Here is a 27,757-nt window from a genome sequence, read left to right as displayed (position 1 = left end):
AACAGATAAGTATGTCTTTAATAATGAATATGATCAAATCTAAGAATGTGATAGTGACCTCTGATACAATAGATATTTAATTCAAGGGTGACTTAAAACTTTTTTTTGCATAAATTTTCTATATTCCAATACCATTATATAATTCTGATTGCTCCACAGTCCCTCTCTTTTTCTTCCACTCGCATACACACACACCCACGCACACACCCACATCCACACACAATACAGCAAGCAATTAAAAAAGAAAATAACAAAAAAAGTCACAAACATATACCATATAGGCTAGTCTCTGCGTTTTCATACACTTGACAATAAATCAGTTAAGTATAATGCTACAGTTAAACATTTTGAGGCGATCTCAGTTAGAAATGCCGGTACATTAAAGCTTACATTTTCCGAGGATGAAGGTTATAGTGATGGAAATGATGAAAAGATTATTATAATGTTAAGAAAGAACAAATAAAACTAAACGACGGGCCTGGCTTGAGTTCTAAAAGCAGTGCATGCTACATTGCCCAGAATTTCATAAACAGAGAAAGGGGGAAGAAAGCAGATCCTGTGTTGATTAAAAAAAAAAAAAAAATCAACTTAAACAGTATTATTTGAATTTCCATCGTTAAAGCGAGAGCAGGACCACCTTTGCGAGCGTTTGATCTTCAGACTTATTTTCCCTGAATCTCTAGCTTGAAAAAAATAAATAAATAAATTGAGGTACAGTACTGGAAATAAAAATTATTCCACACTACCGCTGCAAAGAAATGTTACAGCTCCACCCTGTAATGACAAAATCGCACATTTTCTCAACATTATGTTAAACCTGGTGATACATCCTTCAATATATTCTTCTAACATTTATGCCTTCTAATGCCACCACCTTTGCACAATTATGTCTATGCATATAGAAACCTTCAGAGACCCCTCACATGAAGAAGAAAAAAAAAAACAGAAAAAGAAGAAGGAGGAGGAGGGGGCATGATAGAAGTTATTATTTTGTCTTATGATAATACAAAATACAACTGGCCACATACAGATAGCAGACATTTGTCAATAAAGTTGTTGTTCACTCATTAAGATAAAGCAATACAAGCACTTAACATTTCTCCAACACACAAACCACAAAGTGAACAGTCACTGAATATCAGCAGCATGTTGTCGAGAGATTTTTCCAAACAGACGTGCAGATATTTAGAATTAGTTACCAATTTCAGATGTTCGAGGGTAGCGATAAAGATTTATAAGGCTAAAAAATGCAGAAAAAACAAGAAAATAGGTATTATTGAAGCGATTCATCTGGTGGAACGAGCTTCATCCCTGCACGCATATTGAAGACTGGAACTGGTGGCTCAAATAGTTTGGTCGCAAAAATTAAATAGAAAAAAAAATATTCGTTTTCAGATTTTTTTTTGTGTTTGTTGGTGTCCTTGTGTTTTCTTTTTAAACCTAGATTTCAGCATGTCCATTCAAACACAACCGTCGGCTGAGCTTTCAGAAGAGACTTCTATAGCTTACTTCTGACGATCCTGAAAGAGAGAATTAAAAAAAAAACAAACAAAAAAAAAAAACATACACATCGTTATCCATGTTTCTACAGAATTCATATTCTCATTCCAACTTTACCCCCACCTGAGAGAGAAAGAAGTAAGATAAGCTTTACCTGATCGATTCGGGATCGACTCTGTATTGAGGCAGGCTCGTAGCTCTGTTAGAAAAAAAACACATGAAGACTTAATGAAGTTCTCAGCAGAGAATTATGCTAGGAAGCATCTCCTCAGTCACACTAGAGTAGAAATCTCCTCACGACTAGGAAAATTCAGTAGTTGCTTGGTGATTTGCGGTCAGCAACCAGTTGCAAGTAGTCTGGATGCCCAGAGGTTCAGGATGATGAACGCCCAACCGCTGGGCAACCAATTTCAATCACAAGAAGTTCCCTTCACTTCATTAGAAGTGCTCATCTGGTGGCAGGCAGCCTGTCTCCAAACAATTGCAACCACTCAGAGAGATTGTTGAATGTTTGCAAACAATTGCTGTCTGTTTATAGACGCACACAGGTTGCCTACATGTTACAATCAATCTGAGTCTTGTCTGCAACGTAGTTGTTTGCAGTAGAAGACTTTGACTCAGCTGGTTTAGCTCTGGTTGTATTCCTATAAAAATGCAAAGTCACCAAACACCTGTGTCATTATGCAGTTAAATCGCTGTGCTTGACCTCACCCAACTGAGACCAGCACACCGACTCTCTCATTGATTTTTAAATCACCATCTCGAGGCACCAAAGTTGCTTTGAAGACAGCAGTTACTGTAAGTGCTGCAGACTTAGTGCGAGTCTTCAGAGTACGCTTATGGCAATGGGTGGCAATAATTTTGGTAGTGTTGCGATCTCCAAACACTGTTTTCACTAGTGGGACTGTAGCATAAATGCTATAAATTTTGCAACAAAACTTTTATTTAAAATATAATTACCACGCAATAGGTTTTATGATCCACAATGAAAACCAGGAAAAACCATGATTCTTTACAGCATAATTTACACAATACATAATAATAGGCTTGTGCGTGACTAGTTTATCAGTGGGCTGATAAACTAGTGACAAACTAACTGTGGACACAGTTAGTTTGTCACTAACTGTGTCCACAGTTAGTGACAAATAGCTCATGGCTGAGTAGTCGTTCCTGTTATACTTTTTTGAAGTACACCGCCTGAGGTGCATGCAAACCCCCATGGTCACACACAAAAACAAAACAAAACATGGATATCCACATGAAATCTTGCACTCACCATCTGATGATGAAATTTATATAAACTGGGACTCAGGTGAACAGGGAAAGTATAAATGAGGTTTAACCAAGAGCAACAGGTCTCCATTCACACCCACAACCATTTCAGAATCACCACTTAACCTACTATACACGTCTTTTTGTATTTTTCTCATGTATGACAACTCATGATGAGCTGCATCTGTAGCCACCAAAAGACAACATCAATCAGTATAGATACATGCACCTGTGCTTCAAACCTTAATAGTTTATCAACCAACTCACAAATTATTTATATGCATGTCACAGCTATTGTAGGTGCTGTTCTTAATTTGCACATTAACGAATAATGTGTTGTTGTATCTGTCTGTCTTAAACAGTATAGATAAATGCACCTGTGCTTCAAACCTTAATAGTTTATCAACCAACTCACAAATCACGCTTGATTAGTGTTAGCTGATAACTCAGCATGCAACATTCTAAATATGGTCACTTCTGACTTGTTCCTGATAACTTAATGGGCTCAGTTACTAGTTTCAGGTAATATTATGTGGCTATGTCCATCTTTATATAAAGTCCATGGTTAAGTCAACTGCAGTTAACATAAATAACTCCATATAAGGCAACATCATCCGATTTGTTTTATTCATTTCATAATAAATCAGGTCAAGTACACGTTTTGTGCACCTTGTTGTAAGACATTAAGAGTCGGTTTCCCAGTCGGTGATTGAACGCAGTCCTAATCTAAAAAGAAAATTCAATGTCGACTACAATAGGAAGTTGTATTTAGTCTAGGATTAGGCATAATCCATGTGTAAGAAAGTAAGTCTACAATAGGATTATGGTAGGGGTGTTGTAGTTTTTATCTGAAGCAGTTTTTACACCTGAACCTCAGACACCGTCACCAGAGTCAGGTCTGAGCGTTGTGCAGAGCTGTCCTTTCTCACAAGCAGCACACAGCAGGAAATAACCTGCGTCAGATGGGTTCTCACTGCTGGAAATACTATTTTTAGGCAAGAGAGCTGACTGAACAGAGCGTGCAGGAGGCAGAACACATGACGCCCACTCGCTTGTTGTGAAGTCACAGGACAGTTACCTGCTTTGTTCTCAAACAGGCACTATCAGACATCACGCAGACCTGGTACTATGAAGCTGGCAGGTTTAAAACCGTTTGATGCCTGATCTGACTGCAGTTGCACAGGTTCTACTGCTGCTCGATTATGGAAAAAATCCCAAATTTTCTAGTCAATTTTTACACCCATGAGGAACACTTGTCAAGAAAACTAAAGACAAAAACTGTATTTTTATAAAGAAAGAAATCCTGTTTCTCACTCACTGCATTTACCCACAGGCTCGAGTATGGTGATACTGTTTATGTGCGCGCTTCTTTGGCCACTTTGAGCCTTCTCACTCTGCACTGCATCACTGGGAGACAAAAGTGAGATGGTCTTCTTTAAATAGCAGATGACAGCAACAATGTCTGATGTTTCCATGCAAGGTTGTGCTGCAAAGATTACCTGGTCGCATGTGCTCTTTGTTTAAAATACAGCACTTACAGTGTCAGAGGGCAGTTAAATATTACCTGTGCCCTTATTTTCACACAGATTATTTATATGTATCTGTCACAGCTATTGTAGGTGCTGTTCTTAATTTGCACATTAACGAATAATGTGTTGTTGTATCTGTCTGTCTTAAACGGTCTTGAACTAAATAATGTAACTTTGTTGTGCACCTCAATGAGAGAAGGTCTTTAAATAAAGGATTTATTAATGATAGTACTGAGATCGTGATTATTCATTATGATTTCTCACTTTGGAAACATGGATTTACATAGCAGCTTTATTACCTTCTTGATTATCTTGATTTGCTAATCACAAGAAATTAAAATCGGATCAATTGTGAAGCTCTAGTAACACACAGGACATGCTGTAGAGCATGTGTGCAAACAAAAGTGAAAAGCAAGGGTCCAAAGAAGATATTTTAGTAGAAATGTGAACAAAACATTCCTCCCCCACATTAACTTTTTTCATACAGCAGCAGCAAAACCTTAACAGATTCATTCACTTGTATTTAATATCAAAGACATGTCTACCTTTTTCACCACCTCCTCTTCCTCTTGCTTCTTCTCGTAGTGGGAAAAGTCATCGAAGATGGAGGTGGTGTGTTTGTACTGGGCAATAATCTTGAGCACCTGCTTTGCTTTTTCCAGAGGAACCTCTTGAGTGTCACGTGAGTTGGTGACCGGCTTGTTGTCGTTGTTTTCCAGGCGGATGTGGCGCAGCTGGCTATTAGGCACGTCCTTAACAAACAACCAGTTCACATCAAACTTGCCCTTCCACTTGTCCTGCGCCCACACACCTGCGCTGGTGCCGTAGTCCACCGGCGAGCGCATCTCCGCCACGCCGCAGAAATGCCCGCTGCCATTGACGCTGAACAGCAAGTAGACGGGCCCTTTAGAGTTCATGGCTCTGTAGGCTGAGTCTAGGCGCTTGTTGCCGTGCTCCGTGCTGCACCAGATGGAGTACTTGATGGAGCGGTGGATGTCGTCCTCGGAGTAGCTTTTAATGATAAACACGCGGCCGTTTTTCAGGTTCCAGTCAAACTCCTTGGGGTTGTAGCTATGGGCCGCTCTCAGTTTCTCCAGCACAGGGTGGGACTCTGATCCCAGGTCTGGAGGCCCCACCCCACCCCCTCCATTACCAACACCACCGCCGTTGGAGGAGCCGCTGCTGTCCAAGCTTCCTCCACCGTAGCACAAGTTGCGGTTGCGTGGGGCTATCCAGCGGGTCTGAGGTGTGGGAGCAGAGTTGTGGTTCTGGTAAGAATGAGGAGGAGGCGGAGGAGGGCCCTGCAGGGTCATCTGCTGCACCAGGGACTGGGCAGAATGCAGGGATTGCTGAAGGGGAGGCAAGAGACTGGGAGCATGGGAGTGAAGCTGGGGCTGGTGCTGGTGCTGTTGGTGGTGGTGGGGTAAAGGAGGGGCCATCTTGGTCGCAGTCCCTTTATTGTCCCAAGTATCAATGTCCATGCTGTGTTTGATGGGAGGTGGAGGCAGAGGTCCTCCGACTATAGGAGGCTTGTTCTTGGTCTTTTGTTGCTGCAGCTTGGCAGGTTTACTAGCGATTGCAGCCCACGATGTCGGCTTCGGAGGGGGCATTCCCATTGGTGTGCCACCGTTGCCTGTGGCAACAGCAGCCGCTACACTGCCGCTGCCACCGATCACGGAGCCTGCACTCTTCACACCTGAGCCACTTCCAGTCACGTCCCCGCCTATTTTGAGGCCCAACATGCCCTGCTCTATGCTGTTCATACCTGGGGCCTTGCTTAGGGTGTCACTATGGAAACCTGTCTGGCCATCAGGGACTAAGGTGCCTCCAAGTGAGCTTGGTGGGTAGCTGTAGCTCCCCCCGTAGGCTGAGCTCTGAGTCTGCTGTCCCTGAGAACCACTGGTGCCCCAGGCAGAGAACGCTGGATTCTCTGGGAAGAAGTTAAACCTGTGAGGGTAGATGCTGCTGCTGAGCCCGCCCGGCTGCCCAAACACCGTGTCGTGCATGAAGTGGTGGTCTCCATTGCTGAGCGGGGCATAGGGTGTCAAGTAGGGAATCGGTGGATCGCCTCCTGTAGACCAAGGAGCCTCACTGAGAGGATAAGGAAATCCAATAGAGGGGGCATAGTAGCTGGACAGGTAAGGGTCTGTCATGGACTGATAACTGTTATTCTGCAAAAAGAAACAGAAAAAGATCCTTTTAACAAAATCAAAGTAAATGTTTTGCTCTTTCACCCTTTTCTCCACACTCCACTGTCCCCTACACCTTACACTCCGTTATACTGAACCGCTTTAATCACCTGATAATTGCCGTGCTGATTCCACTCCATTTAGTACGCCTTTTAGTAAGGTACTTTATTTTGCTTTGTTGAATTTGAGATATTTTACTTTCCTCTTCTCAACTTGACTCACGGATGCAATCATGACTCATACGTGATAATAGGAAACACCACTTATAAACCCACAGGTCACGCTGTTGAACAAAGCAAACATTATGTCACAAAACAAACCAGCATCCTCCTCTGTCACGCCAACTTTCTGCATGTCCTCCGTCACTACATTCTCTTTCTTTTACTGTCTTCTTTGTCTTTTCCTCCTGCTCCATATTCAGCACCCATCTATCCAGTCTACCCACCATCCCTCTACTGCACATGTCCAAAAATCATCTCAGCTTTGCCTCTATAACTTTGTCTCTGAACCAATCAACCAGAGGTGTCCCTCTATTCAATTCCAATGAAAACCTTACTTAATGACACCACTGAACAGCATGCTGGGAAGAAAATATGCTAATCAAGGCTAACTGGTGATTTTACCCAGAGACAGAACAATTTATGCCACAAAGTTGGGAAGAGTAATTTCAAATGGTTTTTATTTGAAAGCTGCATTTAAACATTAATGCTAATGAGCTAAACAATCATTGTTTAAAGACAGCAGCCCAAAAAAAATTATATTAGTTTTGACTGTATAGTCCAAATATTTAAGCTTAGGTATGAGAGTCTAAGATCAGACTTTTTGTTCCTTTGGTCGTGCAGTTTCATTTTATTTTATTTCTTTTTTCATGATGACATTAAAGAGTTTTATATTTTTTTTATAATGTTAACAGAAAAACAAGTCACCAGATTTTTTGGTCATACTGCCCAGCGCTACACTGATTAAAATTTATAAGAGGATAAAAATCCTAAAATCATTTTATTTTTAAGGTCTCCAAAAAGTTAAAAGAAACAGTGACCCCATCGTTTTCCCTTTCAACAGATCTAACATGCATATGTGCGCACATGTATATTTAACCAATGTGATCATATGTTAATTCTTTTACTTCCTAAAACTCAAAGACTAGTTTGGCTATATTACATTGTTATTATTCAGTGCTTTCCATCTCATCACTACTTTTGAGCTGCTGTAACAGGTGAATTCCCCCCTGTGGGATTCAATAAAGTTTTCCTACCTGACTGGACTGGCCGGTAAGATAGGGCTCAAAGTCATTATCATGGACAGCATCCTTCTGATGGAGGGAGCCATTCTGCACCGAAACTGAAAAGGCTGCAACAAATAGAATCAAAGTTGCACATGGGAACTTATACACACACTTTGAAAAAAAAAAAAACAAAGCTAAAAAAAAAAAATACCAGTTTTTAATATTATGACACCTCATGATATATTCACATTGCCGTTAATAATGATACAAACTAAACACCAGCATGTATTCACTCTAAATGTACAAATAGGTTTCCAAAAGATGTGCACTTTGTGCTACACAGCTGTAGACAAATGAGAGGAGGCCAACGTGAATGATGAGTACCGAGAATTAAAATTGATTTTTCTGTCTTCCTGATTGATAAATATAGCATTTAGGAGCTGACCTTTTGAAATATGTGAGGTACCTTAATTTTAAAAGATTTTTGCAGTGGTTATCACTATTACAAACCGCTACAGAAACATGTTCCATATTAGGTGGTGATGCACTCAGTAATAAGCCTGCCAGGCCAGTTTGTCCCCCTCTAGATACAGAAAACATCTAGAGATCCATCATCTCTTACCTTTGCTTGCATCTTGTCCTTTCGATGTCTTATCAGTCGTTTTGGGAGGATGAAAAAAAAGAGAGAGAGAGAGAGAGCTTGTGTGGGTCACGACTGGAAAATTCAGAGCATTAAGACATCACCCTAGCCTCACACTGAGATGTATTCAGACATTTCCTCCGAAAAACCTCACTGACACATAAAAAGCATCAGCGCTCGGCGGTGTGGTATGTTAGGGCCACTCTGATACCCACTGGGAGCTGTGGTCCAGGCCTTGGTTTGTTACCAGCAGTGAGTAGTTTTCCAGCTATCCTTAGCTTGCAGCGGGGGCATCGTCTCCAGAGAGGGGTGCACACCATGCTCATCTCTCCTTCCTGCAGAAATATAAACCCGAAGCTGAAGGTATCCCCCTCTTTGCTGCTTACCTGAGGGTCAATGCTAGTGGCAGACATCATTCATTCACCAGGTGCTGTGTTAGACTGGAGCTCCGATGAGACGTGCCGTGTGTAAGCTGCACACTCCGCGGTGTGGAGAGGCTATTAGCCGGAGAAGCTGGCTGCTTGCTCTGCGTTACTTTGCTGCTAACAGTTAAACAGAGTTAGCAGCAGCTTTTAGCCGGTGTCTCTACTCGACCCGGACTGTTTGCTCCTCGTAGCCCTGCTGGCACTCCGCGCTGCCCTGTCCACATTAATCCAGCGGGGCTCCGATCCGCTCCGACCCCCCTCTCTGCTAAATTAAAACCCGACCAGCCTCGGTGGCCCTGCTTCACTTGCCCCAAACGGCAGCTTCATCCGGGGTCTGCGGGGCGGAAATGACGCCGCTAATGTGAAAAACGCGTCCAAGGCTACCTAGCAGCAGAAGTAGCAGAGCGAGCTCATGTCATTAATTTCATTTTTTTTAATTAAAAATAAATTAATTGATTAAAACATTTCTTAAAGGTATGGATTCTAATTCTAATTTTAAGAAAACCTTTTTTCTAGGAATGGAATTTTTTTTTCCTGCCACCGATTTTTTTTAAACTTACTAATCATAGGTCAAAAATTAAGTTAATTTAAATTAAAAATTTTCTCAGAAGTTATTTGGATTTTTCTCAGAAGTTTTTAGTTAAGTCGAACCATTTGAGATAATACTATGGAATCCTGACATATGCATGACAAAAATGTTTTTATAGGTCCAAATTTTGGGGATAAATAAATCAGTATATCTTATCTTTAAACACAACATATATCAAAATAACCTAAATAAGTGGAACAGTATAAACTGTAGCTCAATAAAATACAATCCAGTATGACAAAATAAATCTCTTAAGGGGAAAAAATATTTGAAAGCAAACAACAAATAAATAAAAAATCAACTGAAAATGGTCCAAGAACACTATACTATAACACTATGTTTAATAATAATAATTTCCAAAATATGGGATGAATAATCAAATTACAGTCACTTACATTCATAATGCTTTTTTGTGCAGTAGTGGTACAAAATCATCTAAAGTAAATGACAACATTGCTATATTACTTTATTTTTTACTCTTTCTTTTATTACTGTTTGGTAGTTTGGTGATAAATGAAACATATTTTATAAGTTCACATAATTAATTTTAAATGTAGCTAGCATTTAAAGCTGTCAGTGTAACAAGTGCAACATTTTTTTTTTATCTAAACTGTACACGAGACAAAATTGCACACAAAGAAATGTAATGTTAAGTAATGTACAGTACTTGAGTAAAAGTACTTACATTTCACTAATGGAGGTAAAACTGTATATGAATGAATAAACATTAGATGAACATTAGCAGTAATCCAGTATAAGGCAAATTGTGGACACAGTTTATTCCACTGACTGATAACACACATTATACACGTTGGGGTCCTCCCTTCTTCTAATTGAAATTACACATAATAATAATTTGTACATTTTATGAAACATCAGAAAGAACACCAGCTGCATATGTACAAATTTAGAACCACAGTATTCTGTCAGACAGCCGAACCTACAAACAGTCTTTCACATACATGCCGAGAGGTAGCGTTACTACGGGATAAAACTAGAAAATATCAACATGCAATAGACCGGAGACTCCTCTTTTGAATCAGGCCACAGTGTGAGAAACGTACACAGTGAGATTCGGCATCTCTGTGTGAGTGTTATTGACCATGCCAGAGATGATGCACTATCAGACTCTGCAGAGTTGTTTGATCTTCTTCTTAGTTCCTTCTCAGCTTTTCACTTTCTTTATTTATAATCTAAAAAACAAAAAACATAGGAAATGCATTGTGCAGCACAGGATGGGCCTAGCTTAGCTTACATGAGTGCAAACAAATGTGGACTACTTACCAATGGATTGTAACACTAGAAAAGTAACTTAGAGGGTTTGGATGGATGGTGAAACTCACCAATGAAGTTAACTAAAATAAACATAAAACAAAATGAATGAAAGGCGTGCATAAACATGCCGTTTCTTTGTAATGGATTGTTATCCAATAAATTAGATAATGTAAGAAAATGAAATTGTATTTGACACTGATCAGGAGGACACTTACAGCTGTCATCCTCTTCTGAAAATGTGCTGGCCACATAGCAGGCGTAAACAAATCCTGGGAGCTGTAGGATTATCACAAAAGCATAAGAAAAGAACAGCATATTTTAAAATCTTCTGTCTTTTAATATTAATGCAAGACACAAAGCAGACAGTAGACTTTGCTGACAGCGAAAGATTTTATGACTTAGTGGGAAAAAAACATGTAAATAAAAACTTACCTCTTAATTCCAGTTAGCTATCTTATTTGCATTCCTACTCAGAGAAACTATCTGTCTGTAGATGTTCTCTTAAAGTATTACACAAGAAATTGTTTTAGATATTAATGGTTTAAAATCTCTGCACACCTGAATGAACAACAGGTGCGTAGGAGGAAAGAATTTGTATTGAAAAGATTCATTGTAACCTCTGCACTACGTCTTGCTTGCCATGACTTTATTAAATCAAAACCTTTTTCTCCAACTGACCTTCATCGGCTAGAAGAAATGTTCACATAAGGACTCAAACACAGTTTAATATACATGTTCACCAGCATACACCTTAAGGCGATCTATACTGTACGGTAAGGACCCCACAATAATACAGAGAAAATATCAACCAATCAGATGACATCCTGTGACCAAGTCTTCAGTTTAATAGTGATTGGGTCTTCAATATGTGGAGTACAATCAAAAAGTTGCCATTGAGCTGCCAGAAATTTGGCTATTCTTAACTTTCTACCTTTATGTTCTATTAGGACCACTTGCTCGTGCATTTTAATGATTTTTAGCATGCACCTCAAAACATCCACTTTTTGCATCAACTTTTGTGTTTATCACTGCTAATACTCCTGATACTCAGAGAGGAAAGAGCAGCATTCAGTGGAACAGTTATGTTTCAAAGTGTGAAGGAAGCACAGACATGAGTATACTGGTCATTTTCATGATATTCATAAAGGTTTTGACCCATGAATGCACCCTGCAGGTTCAGACTGTTATATAGACTTAATCTTTGTCCACCTGCTCTACTTGCAAGTATGGCTTCTTGCAGTTCTACAGTAACTCCTTCATCAACATGAAATTTAAGTTGAGCACAGAAGGAGATCACAAATGCACAAGTGCAAGTGGCCAAAATAGGAATGTGTGAGGACATTACTAGAAGTGAAGATCTGCCAAAATCAAATCAGACCTATATTTTTCTTTTTATTAATGAAATTGAGGCACTTGTAATAGAGTCCAGAACACCACAACCAACCACTGGTATTTCAAAAACACAACCTTTCCTAATCATAAGCAAACCTGAAAAACACGTTTTATAAAAGCAGAATTTATGGCAGAGCTGCTGTGTTGAGTGTATTTAGCATATGCAATACTTTGTGTAAGGAAGTAGGCCTTCATCAGGGTCCCCTAATGAAGGCCACAAGCCAAAACACGTTGGTCACTTAATAAAGTTTTCTATTACTTTAAGTGTCGCTGGAGTCTCCACGACATCTGATATCAAACAGACTCAACCGTCAATTTTTTATATTCTGTTTGAAGTGAATAATTAAAACTACTTTTAGTCACGTAAATTAACCCAGTGTTGACCAGAGAAATGAAGTGCTGTATAAAAAAGACATAAATATAGTTTCATTAATTGAACAAAATTGAAATAAATCACACCCAGAAGATTGAACTGGCTTCAAAATGTTTTCAAAAACAGGACCTAATATCGCAGTAATTCACTTTTGTAGATAATACACAAACTGAAAGTGTGTACCAGCTGTCTCTAGTGTGATAATATGATGTTATTCTTAAATATCGGCTCTGTTACTAATCTACAGATTGTGTTGCTAAGCAACAGTTAGTTCCCAGGTGTACTGATGCATGCTTATTACAATTAAAATTACATTAAATAATATATAAATACAGTTATGTCCATAAGTTTTGGGGTAATGACACATGTTTTTTTTTATTTTTGCCATACTATTTTATTATTTGGTTTTGTTGTCATGGGGTGACATATGCTGATCTTATTTTTATGGATTTCTGGACCAGTGTAGCTCTAATGACATGAAAAGACAGCTTTTCCACTTCACTTTTTAACCAGCCCTTGCTGTGAAGGCGACATCTGGCAATGGTGCCATTTCAAAGTCTTGTTAAATGAAGTGTTGAACAAAACTAAAGACTCACTGATACGAGGAGCTGGATGATGCAGTGCAGGATTTCTATGTACTGGTATTCCAGCCAGCAGCTCAGCACTGTAGTAAGCTCTGGATTTTGCTGGTTCTTCCATCCAGCAGAGGGAAGTCTCTCGCTTTCACATCCCGGCCCATTCTCCTTCCACCAGGAATGATGTGAGGATACACCGAGGGACAGAATATCACCATCCTTAAGGGAGCAAACAGACAGGTGGTAGTTCATTTTGTTAATATTATTAAGCCTGAAAAGCAGCACAATATCCATAAAATTCAGAAATCATAAAAAACTCAAAGCAGTACAAATTTAATTCTGACTTTAGTGAAAATGAATCCATGCACTAAGAACCAAGTCTATATTTCACCTAATTTTACTTTTTGTCCTTTTTCTTTATGCACCAGTCACGTAAGAGTGTTGCTACAAGCATATACTTACCAGAAATGTTATTAGGTACACCTTGCCAGTACTAGGTTGACCTTTGCCTTCAGCCCAGCTTTAATTCTTCATGGCATAGCTTTAACAAGTTACTGGAAACATTCCTCAGAGATTTTAGCCCATTTTAACACGATAGCATCACACAGTTGCTGCTTTCATTCCACCACATCCCAAAGGTGCTCTTTTTGTGATCTGTTCACTGTTTAAGTACAGCAAAATAAATTCGAGTTTTGTGATATGGTGCGTTATCCTGCTGGAGGCAGCCATCAGAAGATGTTTACACTGTGGTCATAAAGGGATGGACAGGGTCAACACTAATACAGAACCGGTAGGCTGTTATTTATTTATTTAATCAATGGTAAATTGGCAATAAGGGGTCAACGTGTGCCAAAACAAATATCACCCATAACACTACACCATCAGCAACCTGAACCGCTAATACAAGGCAGGATGGATTTATGCCTTCATGTTGTTTAACCTAAATTCTGAACCTATTTTGAATGTTTTGGCACAAATGGAGACGGGCAACATTCTTCTAATCTCCTGTTGTCTGGTTTTGGTAAGCTTGTGTGAATTTTACCCACATTTTCTAGTTCTTAGCTGACAAGAAAGACACCTGGTGTGGTCTTCTGCTTCAAGGTTCGACATGCTGTTCATTCAGAGATGCTCTTCTGCATACGTTGGTTGTAACAAGTGGTTATTTAAGTATCCGTTGCCCTTCTACCAGCTCAAAGCAGTCTGCTTAGTCTCCTCTGACCATATTGTCTTGACCATGTCTACATGTGTACATACATTGAGTTGCTGTGATGTAACTAGCTATTGAGACTTGCATTGCTACATCTTCAAATTGATATAACAGACTAACACTAATAAATATTGCATAACTGTAGTGATCCAGTTATAAAAACACTACACAGGGATGATTTGCAGGAGAAATGCCTAAGAAATGTTTTACTCGACCAAATGTTACATTTTAAATCAGTGAACAGAATCCAACCATCATTAAAATTAAAATACAGCATTGTTTGTATTCGGGGAGCTAAGACAAGACTGAATGACTGACTTGAAAATTATTCTGAACAGTTTTATTTTTAACATTTGTCGTCATTTCCCTAAATTATAATTAGGGTTTGGTCTTCCCGAGTGCAGACAGTGTACATAAACAACTTAACGAGACTTGTTTGCGGCTGAGGATAGGCACATTGCTGCAAGGTGTCTGTCACTCTGAGTCTGTAATTGGAGGCAGATCTTGAAAGGAGTGACATGGACAGAGCTGAACATTGTATTTAGGAGCTCTTGGTCCCTAATTACCTGACACTTACGTGACCATTAAAGTTACCTTTGAAAGCCCTCCCAAATCCAGGTAGAGACAGCTCACAAAGACATTCCAGCCAACCCACAACAACGTCCACAGCAGGTACTGAGAAAACAGAAGCACAGAATTACACTGGGAATGACAGCATGGACTGAGGTTGAGGTTGGCTGGGCTGAGATGTAGTGAAATATATATAATATATATATATCACTATATAATAAAAAGTATATTTTTTTCCTGTTAAATACAGTAAAATTATACTACCATGACATATTCAGAATAATCCAGATCATCCCAGCTCACTGCTGCTTGGTGTTATTATACTACTCAGCTTTCTTACAAACTTAACATGAGACGGTTTTGGTCACAAACACCATACCATACACTACCAGCACAGTTAATGCTGCATAGCACAGGGAGCTGCTTTTTTCCACTGACTACATGATATTTTGTGGGGGTTTATTTTTAATGCGTTTCATCATGTTTTTTAAATGTCTTACCCTTTTTTTGTCATACATTAGATGGAAAACAAAGGCTGAAATCCCCTGTCTGTGCACAAAATACTGATCATTTTAGTGCTTAGCTTGATGCAATGACATGAAAATGGGAGAAAATAGCCTAGACGGCACTTCAAACTGCACTAAACAAACTGCATCTTGTTTTTGTAATTCTCGCACAAAGGAAGTGTAAAAGCCATTTTTAGTGTTTTTTTTTTCTAGTATGTTGTTTTCTAGTAGGACTCGTTTTGGTTATTGGCTGTGACTGTGTATAAAAGATGAGTATAGCTACAGTTACATTACCCATTTGTTTCTGGACTGCATCTTGAAGCATCTGGCTGCTGTTATATTGGTTTTTAGAGCTAGAATTAACCATATTTTAACGAGAAGAGCAAAGTCATCAGCAAGATAACGATTAAATATCACTGTTTATCATACATATATGTATGTATGTATGTATGTATGTATGTATACATATATAAGATAATATTGTGAATAACTGTGCAATTGTTCTTTTTGGAAAGCTTTTCTCAGTTCTGGCTGGTGGATTATCTCTTTGTGTTCGTACACTTATGCTTGAGTGCAATTTATTACTGAACTAAAGCATAAACTAAAATCAAAATAGATGAGTTATAAATATCTGATACACACTGCAGTTGTTATGAAAAGGGGAAAATACCTATAGGGACATTTTTTAACTTTTGTTTTTAGTTTTTTTGTACCAGCCTTTAAACACATCAATAAAAACATTTTAATATGGAAGTCAAAGGGGATTGATTTGCTTTTGGAGTCAGCGTCTAGTGGTCATTGGAGGAACTTCAGCCTTTGCACAACTGAATTTTTCAGCCCTGGAAGTGGCCACTCACATATATCTCACATATAACCAGCACTGGCATAATAGAGAGGCCTCAGCAGTTCAGACCAGACCAATAATGTCACTGTGCCCACTCAGCTGAACTCTCCTGATATACTTCAGCTGTAAGTTACACTGATTCATAACAGTTTGGTAATGAAAAACTTAAACACCCATAACACAGATATGTTTCTGCAGTGCTAGCACAATTTAATTATTTGGTTCAGAGTATCTTACTGTTTCTGCAGCAATCGTGGTAACCAGTATGACAAAGGAGCACACTGAGCGGACAGGGCCTGTGCAGGTCAGATTTTGGAAAGTAGCCCTCATGTCTCTTAAACTAAAAGAGGTCAGCTTGAGCTGCTTGTTTTAAAGCACGACCCTTGTGCTGAAGATATTGTGTGCTCACAGTCAGCTGCCCCAGTGTGTGGGGAGTTCATTGACCTGTTTCTGCACCTTGAGAATTTGTTCCTCCTGTTTTCCCTCCTGCATTGCCCCTGAAATATAAGACAGATAATTTTGCACTCTTCTGACTCCTCTGTCAAAGTTGGTCGCCATTCTAGTTCACATGGTCTGCTGCCAACTCCGGATATAACATGTGATTTAAGTAGCTGTGGAGATACTGGTAAGTCGAAATCAAGTTAGCAGTCATTGTATTGAGCTACACTAACCACCAGACTACTGTGTATTCACAGTACTGATCTTCTTGAGGGGAAGCTTGAACAAACTTTTTTATGACAAACCAAAAACAGCTGTTTCTTATGAGACAACACTCAGTATTAGACTTACCATTATAACGTAGCGTGATCTGTACTGGACTGCACCAAACAGGCCGAGGATGACCATGATGATGTGAAAAAAGTTGATCATGATGGGAGCCCACTGGTAGCCCAGAAAGTCAAACACCTGCCTCTCCAGCGCTGTAATCTGCAAGGCAGAGTTTTAAATGCATTTTAAAACAGCAGTGAATGTCAGTTGAGCCTATGCTGCCATGGCTTGTTAGACCATGATCTTTGACCTTGTTTTTTTTATAAGTTTCCAAGGCAACTGAGCCATGGGAGACAAAGCATTCTCAGGGAAATACAGCTGGTTTATAGTGTCATGTCCTCTGGGGTCACAGTCCCAGTGAGCCATAAAGGGGGCAGGGTGGGAAACACAGAGGAGGAGGGCAAAGTGGGAGCAGCCCTTTATTGTGGTGGTGGGCGGTCACTGCTATTCTCCACCTTCAACTAAAATTGCCCGCTACAGAAAATAAATGATTTGCTGCAGTTAACAAGTAGTAGCCTACTATTTTCATTACAGCCTATTCTGCTAATTGTTTGATCTATAAAATGCCATAATGCAGTCATTTTCAATTGGCCGAACAAAAGTCCCAAATAAATTGACTTTACTGTAACAGAAGCGCTAACAGAAAAAACAAAAACAAAAAACAAAACGGCAAATAATAAAAGAGCAGTTCGTTTTGGCGTTTCTGCTTTTTAGATTTTACTAGCAAATTTTACTATAATTTAATTTATTACCAACTGTTGCCAAACCTGAGTTAATGTGAATGAAAGAACATGCGTAAAACCGTTTAACCTGCTTTTGGTCACAGTTTGCCTTAAATGGTCTTAAATTTAATATAGTCTTAAAAAACTGAAGCCTTAAAGCTTAATGCTGCGGAACTTCTTTCACTATAAACAACAAAGAAGTGATTCAAGCATAACAGTCATTAACATGCAGTTTTAAATAGCATTTTTGTTGTTGTTTTTTTCTTTTAGGTTGCTTTGAGTTATTAAAGGGAATAGACAGCAGCTGGCCTGATGCCCAAACAGATGTGTTTATGTCAAAGCATCATGTGCGAAAAGCTCTTACCAGCTGCAAACAACACAGGAGGATCAACATGCATCGCGCCGAGCAGCACCCCATCTTCTTCTTCTGCTCCCTGCACCCGCTGGTTTGATGATGGTGGTTGTGGGGATGCGGATGTAGATAATAAGGATTTTTTTAATCCGCTCAAACACAACAGCCAGACCTGTGAAGCTTCACACCCAGTGGCAGACTCTGTGAGGAAACGTACCTTTACTCCACGAGTAAAACACGGAGGCTGCTGCGCGAAAACTACGGAGAAGGGGGAGGGTAGGCTGGTGTATAAAGGGTGAATAGTGCCACACCAAACTTTTTTTTTTTTTTGGCAGAAAGTGTCTGTGATGCTCAGTGAAACTAAAGAATGTGTTTTCATCTTTTACTGCTGAATTTATTTCATGTTGCTGTTGGTTTTCAATTCAGTTCAACCTCAACCTTGTAAACTGCACAATATGCTATATGTAGATTATGCGATACAATTGCACGTTTATGTACCTGTGGTATGTTTAGGTAAAATAAAAGTACTACAGATGCTTAGTAAGTATCTTATATTGTGACAATGATTAAAAAAAAAACAATAACAAAGAAAAATGAAAAAAATGAAAATGAGGTTACGTTAAAGAAAAGTTAAAAACCAAGTAAGGATGATATTGTGCAGAAGGGTAGTAAAAAATGCATGAATAAATAATATGCACACTATAAATCTGAGAAACAGCTTCTAAAAGTGTGGGAATCTTGTGCCTGGCGGTTTTGAAAAGAAGGTGGGAACGTTTTCCTGAAACGGGGTTGAATAAGTCTGAGGGAGACGGCGCTCTGCTGCCTCTGTAGTGGGGCATGGAGTGGGTATGATGGAGAGCAGTTTGTTCAGTGACTTCCCGCCCCCCACTGACTCAAATGCCTCCAGATTCTGGCCAATGATGGTTCCAGACTTTTGAATTAGTGTATTGATCCTGTTGGCATCTCTGGCACTGATCCTGCAACCCCAGCAGACAACAGCAAAGTAAATGGTACTTTCTACCACAGACAAACAAACAAAAAGCAATGCAATACGCACTGCAATATGTTCGAATACAGGGTATTAAAGCTAACTGTAGCTTCTCTCTTATTAGCAAGGGGTAGTTCTGCATGTTTAATTTGGCAGACGTTTTTTCTTTTTTTCTTTTTTTTTTAAGCGAATATCGTTCCTGAGACAACCCCAAAGGGATTTACATTCCCTCCTCAGGAGCCTAAAATATACTGTAAAGCAAGCAACATCATTTTTGTAGAGGCCAAGAATAAAAAACAAAAAAATTTTCATAACAAGCTCACATAAGAGATGATATATATGATTCAATAATCCATATTTATTTTCTACTGTACCCTGGTAGTGCCCCTCGGTTCATCCAGGAAGCAATTTTCATTCCTTTCCTTATAACTCAATGTTCTTCTGCCAGAACCGAAGCACAGCAGATGCTGTAATAATTCAGTTTGTATAACTAAAATAGTAAAATAATATTAACACAGCTTAAAGTAAAATAGCACTTGGACTAACCTTGATACGTCTTAGTTTTAGATAAAAACTGGCACCTTTTAAAAGTGTAAAATAAACTCTGATGCGTTATTTCTCATTCCCCCCACTCACTCATGTTTTTTTCTAATCAAAAGCAGGATGTCAGTCAGATTTCTAAAAATCTCTGCTTAAAGAAGCTGCAAAAACAAATTGGTCAGGGTTTGAGGAAGATGAGTACTTAGAATATATGCTTAGTGCCAGTATGAAACACAAACAACAATTAGACATATGAACTATTTCAGGACATTTACTGAAGTGACTCATGTAAACTCTTAACTGCTTAAAGTACCTGTCCTCTACGATCCTCTGTGGCATGGATCGACCCTCATACAGCAACACCGTCTACTGCGCAATGATAGGCGGTTGCGCTTCCACAATGCTCTGAAAACACCAGCAGGTGGTGGTAGTGGTAGAGGTAAAGGCTTCAAAGGTCTGCGTATGGCAAGGTTACACCAAACTACACCAGTGAAAAATCATCACTGGCCTACTTTTATATCCCTTTATTACATCACATTGGACATAAAATAACTTTAGGGAAATGTGATATATCTCATCTCATCTGCCCTGACTCCAGCTTTCACCTAAGTGGATAGGGCAAATGTATCTCACACTAGAGGCTCTTATAGGGGTCATGATCGTGCTGTGAAGCTTATTCGTAAGTGTGATCTCACGTCCAGGTTCAATTTTTTTTTAAAAATTGGTCATGGCAGCTTTTCTGACACTAAAGGTTTTATTATAGGCTGCCATGAACCTTGCCCCACACATCAGCCATTTAAACAACCCGAGAAAAGTTATTTCGAGGACAAAAATACTACTCCTTAAACTATTTTTGTTCATTTTCAGCAGTACACTGCCTATAATTCTGACTCTGAATTTTCCACATTTTTTTTATAGATCAAATTGTATTTTTTCTGCATCAGAATTAAATCGGAGTATATGCGCTTTTAACGGAACAGTTGATTTTACAGCGGGGACTGAGAAACCCTCCTAAACTCTTCTAAACCAGGGTCACTCCATACATTAGACCTCCACACGCACTTCCAAGTCCTGCCGAGGGATGACGCTAGAATCAAAAAGACAAAAATCATAATTGGGGGGTCTCCAGCTCTGCCTGTGTCACATGGAAGCACAGTAGCTGAGTCGAGGGGATGCGAGCAGAGATGGAGGGGGCTTGAGGAACTGTGGAGGAGAAACCTGGCCCTTGGAGATAATAGTGGAGATACAGCCGCGGCAGCAGAAAGGCAGGTTAACACTTCCCAGCCTCCCTTCTGGCTGGGGAGCAGAGGAGCACGGACAGGGCGCACGAGGGGGTCAGCGGGCGCTCGAAGGATGCCACATGCAATATGGTGCATTCCTGTTTTGTGAAGCCCAGGAAAGCCAAGTTATCGCCTTTGATTGATTATGCTCGCGGGGAGCGGCCGGTCCGAGGGGAAGCAGACACTGAAGGAAGCGACCGGGGTTGACGCTGCGCCTCCCAAAATCTCTGAGCTGAGTGAGTACAGGGATGCTATAGCGCAATGCTCTGTGCCCGTGGCTGTGTGACAGGCTAGAGGGAGGAGGGAGAGAGTGAACGAAGGGGGTCATTGATATGTGCCTATACATTCAGCTCGATAAGCTGCACACGTACTCAACATCCTTAATTCATCCAGGGTCTGTAGCCTGTGCAGCTTTTCTTGTTTTTCTTTGTGCCTGACCTGCCGTTTCTTCATTTCCCCTGGTCATACATTTAACACAGAGACACGTGTGCACCCACCTCAGCGTTACTGCGCTGTCTTGCGTGATTTAAACCCCGAAATTAAGGGATTCATCAGAGAACTTAGTAGTGATTTGACGAGAGAGGGGCACAGGAAACCTCCGATCACGCGTTTTTCTCTGACTGTAAAGCGTAAAAGATCATTAACGTTAGACCTGCCCTTAACATTTGCAGCCCCCCCGTCTCCCTCCCTTCTAGCACTCATAAATTGGGGAGCTGGGGGTTGGGGTGGTTGTGGTGGTGGGGACAGGCTTTGTCGTGTAAGTTACCACCTGACCTCAGGGACACAACATCCTTTACCATCCTCACTTTGATCTGGAATTAATCGGAAACGCTTTGATGATTAGAGGAGAAGAAAAGGGAGGGAAAAATGTGTCGAGCTACAGGCTTAATAAAACCACGATAAAAGCACACTGCATCAGCCTGACATTTTTCATTTTCTATAACCGCCTATAGCATCTACCTGCACGGGCATCTTTTCCTTTCTTTTTTTTTTTTAACCCCCTCCTCCACCTCACCTCCCACCCTAAATAATCCCCGTTCACACCCTGCATGGTTTTCGGTCTCAGGCGGCTTCATTTGAGTCGTGGTCTGTAACCTGTTGTCACCAGCATCACTGCAGTTTGCCAGAGCCGGAGGCGCGGCGAGCCGGGCAGCCAGCAGCCGAACCGTCACCCAGTGTGTGATTGATGCCTGCTGAGTGGGTGCCATCATGAGCCACATACATACAACCTCCCCTGAGACACACACGCACGCACGCAAGCCCTTCGTGGAGGGCTATCATTGAGTGTGAACACACCATTTCTCCAGCATCTCACTTCGGATAGGATGGCAATCATATGATCTCAAGAAATTATATTTATTCTGATTTGATTTAGATAGGTAAGTGTCACATGGTGTCAGAGGCAGGGGTAGCCACGGATAAAGACGGAGCCTCTTCCACACGGGCTTCAGCGTTCTTCCTCACAGGGGCATGGTTAGTCGTTGTTGCAAGCAAACATTTGACCTAATTCACATTCTCACACAATAGCAGACTCCTCTCCCTCCCTCCCTCTCTCTCTCTCTCTCTCTCTCTCTCTCACACACACACACACACACACACACACACACTGCTGTTATTTGTGTCATACAGAGGGTGAGGTTTTTTTTTTTTTGCTCCACATGAACTCCCAGGTGGTTTATCAAAACCTGAGCAGATTGGTGGAGAGGCCACTGTTGGCTGGCTGGGCTTGTTTGAAAGGAGCTCCAGGATTATTAATAATGAACAAACATGTGAATGCAGTGCATGTGCATGTTCCTAGAAAATTAAAGGCCTACTAGTATGACTTGCTTCTAGCGTTAAATGTATTCCTGAAGATGCATTTCTGTGGGTTTTACACCATAATTCTGTATTTTATCCCCATGGCCTTGTTTTAAGCCACACATAGAGAAAATGAGCCATGTTATTTTTTGAAATCATGTACATGTTAAAAAAAAAGTGAAATTTTATGGTTAGAAAGTATGAGTCCACGTCAGTCCTGTAAACCATCCCTCTTCTTCTGCAGCCATTCCGATCAGGTCCAAGTCAACAGGTGACCTGCAGCTATCGACCGCTTTTCTGATTCACGCTGTGGTCCGTAAAACATCGGAGATCAGTGCAAAATCTCCTGTTTTCTCAAATATTTTTGCGTCATCTGATAAACACTCTAAATTTTTGCCAACCAGTTTGTCATAAGGTGGAAATTACAGGAATGCAATAAAAACACAGCAAAATATTTCACTATTTTTATTAAAACATGCCATCAGTCTGACTCACCAGAGTCACCGCTTCATGACTCCTCATAGTGGTGCTTATCAAATGAATGAAGGTGAAGCTGAAGTCAGCTTGTGGTGAAAAGAAGAAACTGTTTTAGATATACTGTTACGTAATGAGGTCAGTGCATTTCTAATCCCTGTGAGATGAAAGTTCAAACGGTTCTACACACTGTTTCAAACAGTTTTTTTCTACTCTTGACTCTGGATGATGTCACTGAGAGCAGATATTCCTGATAGGGTAATCACAGGCACAGATCTGGCTGTGAGAACAGAAGCTCCACCCACATGCTGTTTAAACTTTCTGCATATGAGGGGCAGCCAATCAGAAGACAGTTGCTTGAAAGAGGGAGCTAAAACAGCTTGTTTCAGATACATGATGAGTTGAGCCCCAGAGGAAGAGAAACGGGGTTTGTTTTGAAAGAGGAACCATGCAAAGTTTGCCAATTAGACTACAAGAATAAAAATATGGAAATGAAAATGAGCATAATGAGTCAGCTTTAAGTAATATGTGGAGTTTAGCTTTTTTTAAGGCAAAAAATACAATATTTTCTTCTTTATTTACACAGTAATTGTAATGCATCACAGATGAATAGCTTGCATGTGTTGTAGAATTGCTGTATTGTGATTCCATCATTATTGTGGTGAATGTATGATATTGCATTGTAGTAATATCGCACTGTCACTTTTACTCTTTCCTTAGACCAAACATAACAAATCCTCTCTGTGTAAAATTCAACTCTTAGTCAGTCATCAAATCAGTTTTCTGTGAGTCAGTTAACTGAATAATCGCTGTATTCCCACAGTCAATGCGTTATGACCATGTGATCAATTCATGTTTTAAAAATATTTTGAACAAAACAGGTTATTTATTGACATCAATGAAACGGTGTCAGATATTTTTAACTGTTTTTTGTCTTTATCGACTGACTGCTGCGGCGCTTGCAGCCTTTTCTCCCCTGATGCGTGCAGAGATGAAGATATACAAAATATGAAGACAAAACTGGATCCAAAACCTTACTCTCTAGCCTTGGGAGCTTTTAACCACATCAATAGCATTTTGTTACTCCCAAAAGTCAAAATCGCGCTCCCATGTGATATTTTGAATCATCAAAGAACCACATTTGTCAAAACCAATACTGATCAACGATGTTCCAGTTTCCTGGTCACATACGGTCTCATCTCATTTGTGATAAACAGTCAGGGCAACACCTGGCAAATCCACACCTGCAGGTATTGAAGGATAGAGCCCGTGGTTTGTAACGAGCACACTAAGCATCACCGACAGGAGGGAGGGTGGGCTTTGTGTAGCATAAAGGCAGCCAGTGGATGGCCATTTCTTGCTCTGAGCACTACGTCCAATTGGTTGGCTCATACGAAGCAGCTCTAGGGCCAGAGATTACACTGCAGTGCTGAGGCGTCACTCTGGCTCAACACCGCAGGCGGAGGCAAGGGGATAGAGAGAAAGAAGAATGGCCAGGGAGGTGTGGACACACTCACTGACACAGGGGAGCAAGAGGGAAGGAAGGAAGGCTGGGAAACCTTGATAGGAAATGTGACAGCCTCTTTTCATCATCTGCTTTCAGTGTCTTCAAAAACACCTGCCACAAGACTCCCACACATGTCTTCCTCCCTCCTCTCTCTCCTTTCTATCCCTCCACACCTACATCTTTTCCCTTTCTTTTCTCTAATTATCTTCTCCCGCTCCATATCCACTCCTCTGCTCTGTTGTCAAATCTGCACACATATAATTACTCTATGAATTAACTGGTCATTGCCTCCTAGGTGACTATGGTTCTTTAAATCCAACATGATGTTTCAGACTACTTGCTCTGGAAGTTGTTCAGCTAAGGCGTAGCACCGGTAGATGATTAAGAGGCATTAAAAGCAGGTCACAGTCAGAATAGTTTTGTCAGATGTGCTGTGAAACCAGATTCCTGAGACACACTCAGAGAATTTAAAAATGGCATTTTACCCACTGTGGGAAAATGTGACATGGATCTTACTAATAACAATCACTGAAGAAAACAAAGCTCGTTAGTGTAGCGCTCTGGTTAGATCACACTGAACTTGCAATAGAAAAATTAACCAGAACGCATAAAAAACCGATCAACACGACCGTGTAGGAAGTTTTGTGCAAATTAGATTTGATGGTGGGAACAGTTGAGTTCATCTCTGGATTTCTACTGGAACAAATGCAAACGAGCAAAAGTCAGCAAAACTCCTACAATACCATAGAGACATTCAAAAATGCCATATGTTTGTATTCTATGTGATTAACTGAGTTAAACAATATGTGACCAGTGGTAGGTACCTATTTAAAATAGGACAGAGCCGTAGGCGCACAGTCAGTTAAAAGAGTTTAATTTTGAATACAAAATAAAAGTAACAGTGTAACAGCGGCACCTAAAAACAATTAAAAAGCTTTACCTTATTAAAAACGATAAAACTGTATGATTGCCCATGAGACAGGACAAGCGCTGCGGGGAACCGTTTAAGAACAAATCGACATAGCACACAGGTTAAAAAGGGACGGCAACTCACACATGACCCCAAATGGGCAAAACACTATAGAAACAAAACAAAATCTTCAGTGCCGTCTTCACTCAGGCCCACCGCTGTGCATGCAAAAGCGGCAAGACAAAAAAGGATTTGTTTTCCCTGCAGCGCCTTCACCGTCTGCGACTATCTATCTATCTATATAAATAAAAGAGGGTTTAAAATACTAAAAGAACCAATATCTGTGGTGCCTGCTGATACAGAAAAAATTAAAACAAAAACAAAACAATCGACAGCCGCAGCAGTCAGTCTGTCGACTTACACCAGTTTAAAACAAATTAAAAACACACTGATGTGTCGGGTCCTCTGCCCGCAGCCAGAAATCCACCTGGCAAAGCAGCAGCTCGGCACTCTGTCCACAAGTTCGTGTCACACCCTAATAAATGTGGGTCAGTGGCGATGAAGTCCACTATACCGTTCTCACGGGAGCAATGTTTCCCACCGTTCTAACAGAAGTTTAGAGGAGGACCCATATCAGACTTTCATAGACAGAAGTTAAGAAACACCAACTTGCACCAAGCACTCGCAGCTTCAGGTTTGCAGAGCAATACCCAATTGCCCACACCTGCGCTTATGAAAGGATCAAAGACCAGCTCCGCCCACCAGGGGCGGTCCCAAGTCTCCAGGTCTCACCTGTCACATTCTCCCCCCTGGTTTTTGCATTGGCGACCCGACAATGAAACTTTAAAGCCACGGTCTGTAAAAAGCTGTAACTGAATGTACACTAGGTGGCCTGGCTTCAGCTGATTGGGGCAGATGGTGTGGATTGGAATGGTGGCCAGCGGTTGAGCGTGTCGTTCTTCTAACTGTACCACTTTCAGCTAATGGAGTGGGGACACTACACTGTGGAGTCAGGATACCAGGCTCAGTCCCTCTGGACTGCGGCCTCATTACTATAGCCAGGTCCTCTGGGGGTTGTTGGGGACAAGGTGCAGAATCCGTTCGTACACTTTGGGGGTCACCTCTTGGGGACTCCCTTCGTTGCCACACATAAAAGTCTCCCTCATCCTCAGACAGGGGTAACCGGTCAGGTGAACTTCTAGGGTTAGGAGTTTGCTGGAGCTCTGCCCTTATTTTCTCACAAATATCAGCAGGGATCGGCTTAATCAATTGTCTATTAACCTGTCTTTTCTGTTCTGGATCATGGAGTGGGGCCACTGTATACACAGGACCAGCGCCAGCAGGGGCACGGACAATACAATATGGTGTAGCGCCCCAAAAATCTTGGATTTTATTCCGGCCCCGAATGCTATGATCTCTCAAATACACTAACTGATGCAATGGCAAGGGGTCAGAAGCTGGGGCAGGTTGACGATCTGCACGCAGCGTCGCTGCTGCTTTGGTGCGGTTACTCACACCTTTATGAGCTACATCTAGACGTTTCTGATGCTCTTGGACCCAAGTGTGCACCGGGCCGTGGGTGGGTTCCTCCACTCTGCCTAACAGGAAGTCAATTGGGAGCTGGGGCTCTTGGCCAAACATAAGAAAATAGGGCGACTCACCCGTAGTTTGATGGATTGTGGTATTGTAAGCAAAGGTGAGCTGCTGCAAATACATGGGCCAATGACGCTTTTGCTCAGGGGGCAGGGTTCTCAACAGGTCATGCAGAGTCCGATTAAAACGCTCACACTGGCCATTACCTTGTGGGTGGTAAGGAGTGGTGCGAGTCTTTTCCACACCATATAACTGGCACAGCTGCTGAACTACTGCTCCTTCAAAACTCCTCCCCTGATCAGAGTGGATCCTAGAGGGAACACCAAAGCGATAAAACCACTCATAAACCAAAACACTGGCCACAGTAGTTGCCTTTTGATCCTTAGTACAAATGGCCTGAGTGAACTTTGAAAACACATCAGTCAGAATCAATACATTTTCACGGCCATCAACGGAGGGTTCAAGGCATGAGAAATCGATTGCCAGAATCTGATTGGGCCTCGCAGCCATGAGGTGACCCATGGTTGTTTTAGGTTTCGGGTAATCTGCTTTAGCCTGTGCACAACGTTCACATTGCTGACAGTAATCCTGAACCTCCTTAAACATACCTGGCCAATAACACCTCTTGCGTATCAAGTCTGCAGTCCTGTCTATTCCCTGGTGACCATGGTCATTATGCAAGCCATGTAAAACTTCATTCTTGAGACTCTGAGGG

The 27,757-nt window shown here is 40.9% G+C and overlaps 3 protein-coding genes across 5 annotated transcripts in view; 1 reads left to right on the top strand and 2 right to left on the bottom strand.

Annotated features, from left to right (window-relative positions):
* Positions 1 to 9,120, bottom strand: ythdf1 (YTH N6-methyladenosine RNA binding protein F1). The gene is made up of 6 exons (XM_084917081.1): positions 8,742 to 9,120; positions 8,338 to 8,365; positions 7,746 to 7,840; positions 4,847 to 6,472; positions 1,655 to 1,699; positions 1 to 1,520 (listed from the first exon to the last, which is right to left on the bottom strand). The coding sequence occupies exons 1-6, from the start codon at positions 8,769 to 8,771 to the stop codon at positions 1,506 to 1,508; spliced, it is 1,839 nt and encodes a 612-aa protein (XP_084773207.1). The 5' UTR covers positions 8,772 to 9,120; the 3' UTR covers positions 1 to 1,505.
* Positions 9,121 to 9,306: 186 nt separating this feature from the next.
* On the bottom strand, positions 9,307 to 18,234 carry nkain5 (sodium/potassium transporting ATPase interacting 5). Of its 2 annotated transcripts, XM_084917082.1 has the most exons (7): positions 17,966 to 18,234; positions 16,901 to 17,038; positions 14,786 to 14,866; positions 13,006 to 13,203; positions 10,860 to 10,920; positions 10,654 to 10,724; positions 9,307 to 10,562 (listed from the first exon to the last, which is right to left on the bottom strand). In XM_084917082.1, exons 1-6 carry the CDS (start codon positions 18,017 to 18,019, stop codon positions 10,669 to 10,671), a joined length of 588 nt encoding a protein of 195 aa, XP_084773208.1. In that variant the 5' UTR covers positions 18,020 to 18,234; the 3' UTR covers positions 9,307 to 10,562; positions 10,654 to 10,668. The 2 variants fall into 2 exon arrangements, with proteins under 2 accessions (XP_084773208.1, XP_084773209.1); XM_084917083.1 differs by lacking the exon at positions 10,654 to 10,724.
* Positions 18,235 to 20,596: 2,362 nt separating this feature from the next.
* LOC146364719 (uncharacterized) overlaps positions 20,597 to 27,757 on the top strand; it is a 28,923-nt gene continuing 21,762 nt past the window's right edge. For both annotated transcript variants that reach the window (XM_084915864.1, XM_084915863.1), the window contains exon 1: positions 20,597 to 20,997. The gene's annotated coding sequence lies outside the window, so the exon portion shown is untranslated. The remainder of the gene's footprint in view (positions 20,998 to 27,757) is intronic.

Source organism: Perissodus microlepis, chromosome 20 (genome assembly GCF_051167445.1).
Source record: "Perissodus microlepis isolate ML-2025 ecotype Zambia chromosome 20, ASM5116744v1, whole genome shotgun sequence".
NCBI classification, from domain to species: Eukaryota; Metazoa; Chordata; class Actinopteri; order Cichliformes; family Cichlidae; genus Perissodus; species Perissodus microlepis.
The sequence above is the reverse complement of the archived record's forward strand: the minus strand, read 5'-3'. Positions and strand labels throughout refer to the sequence as shown.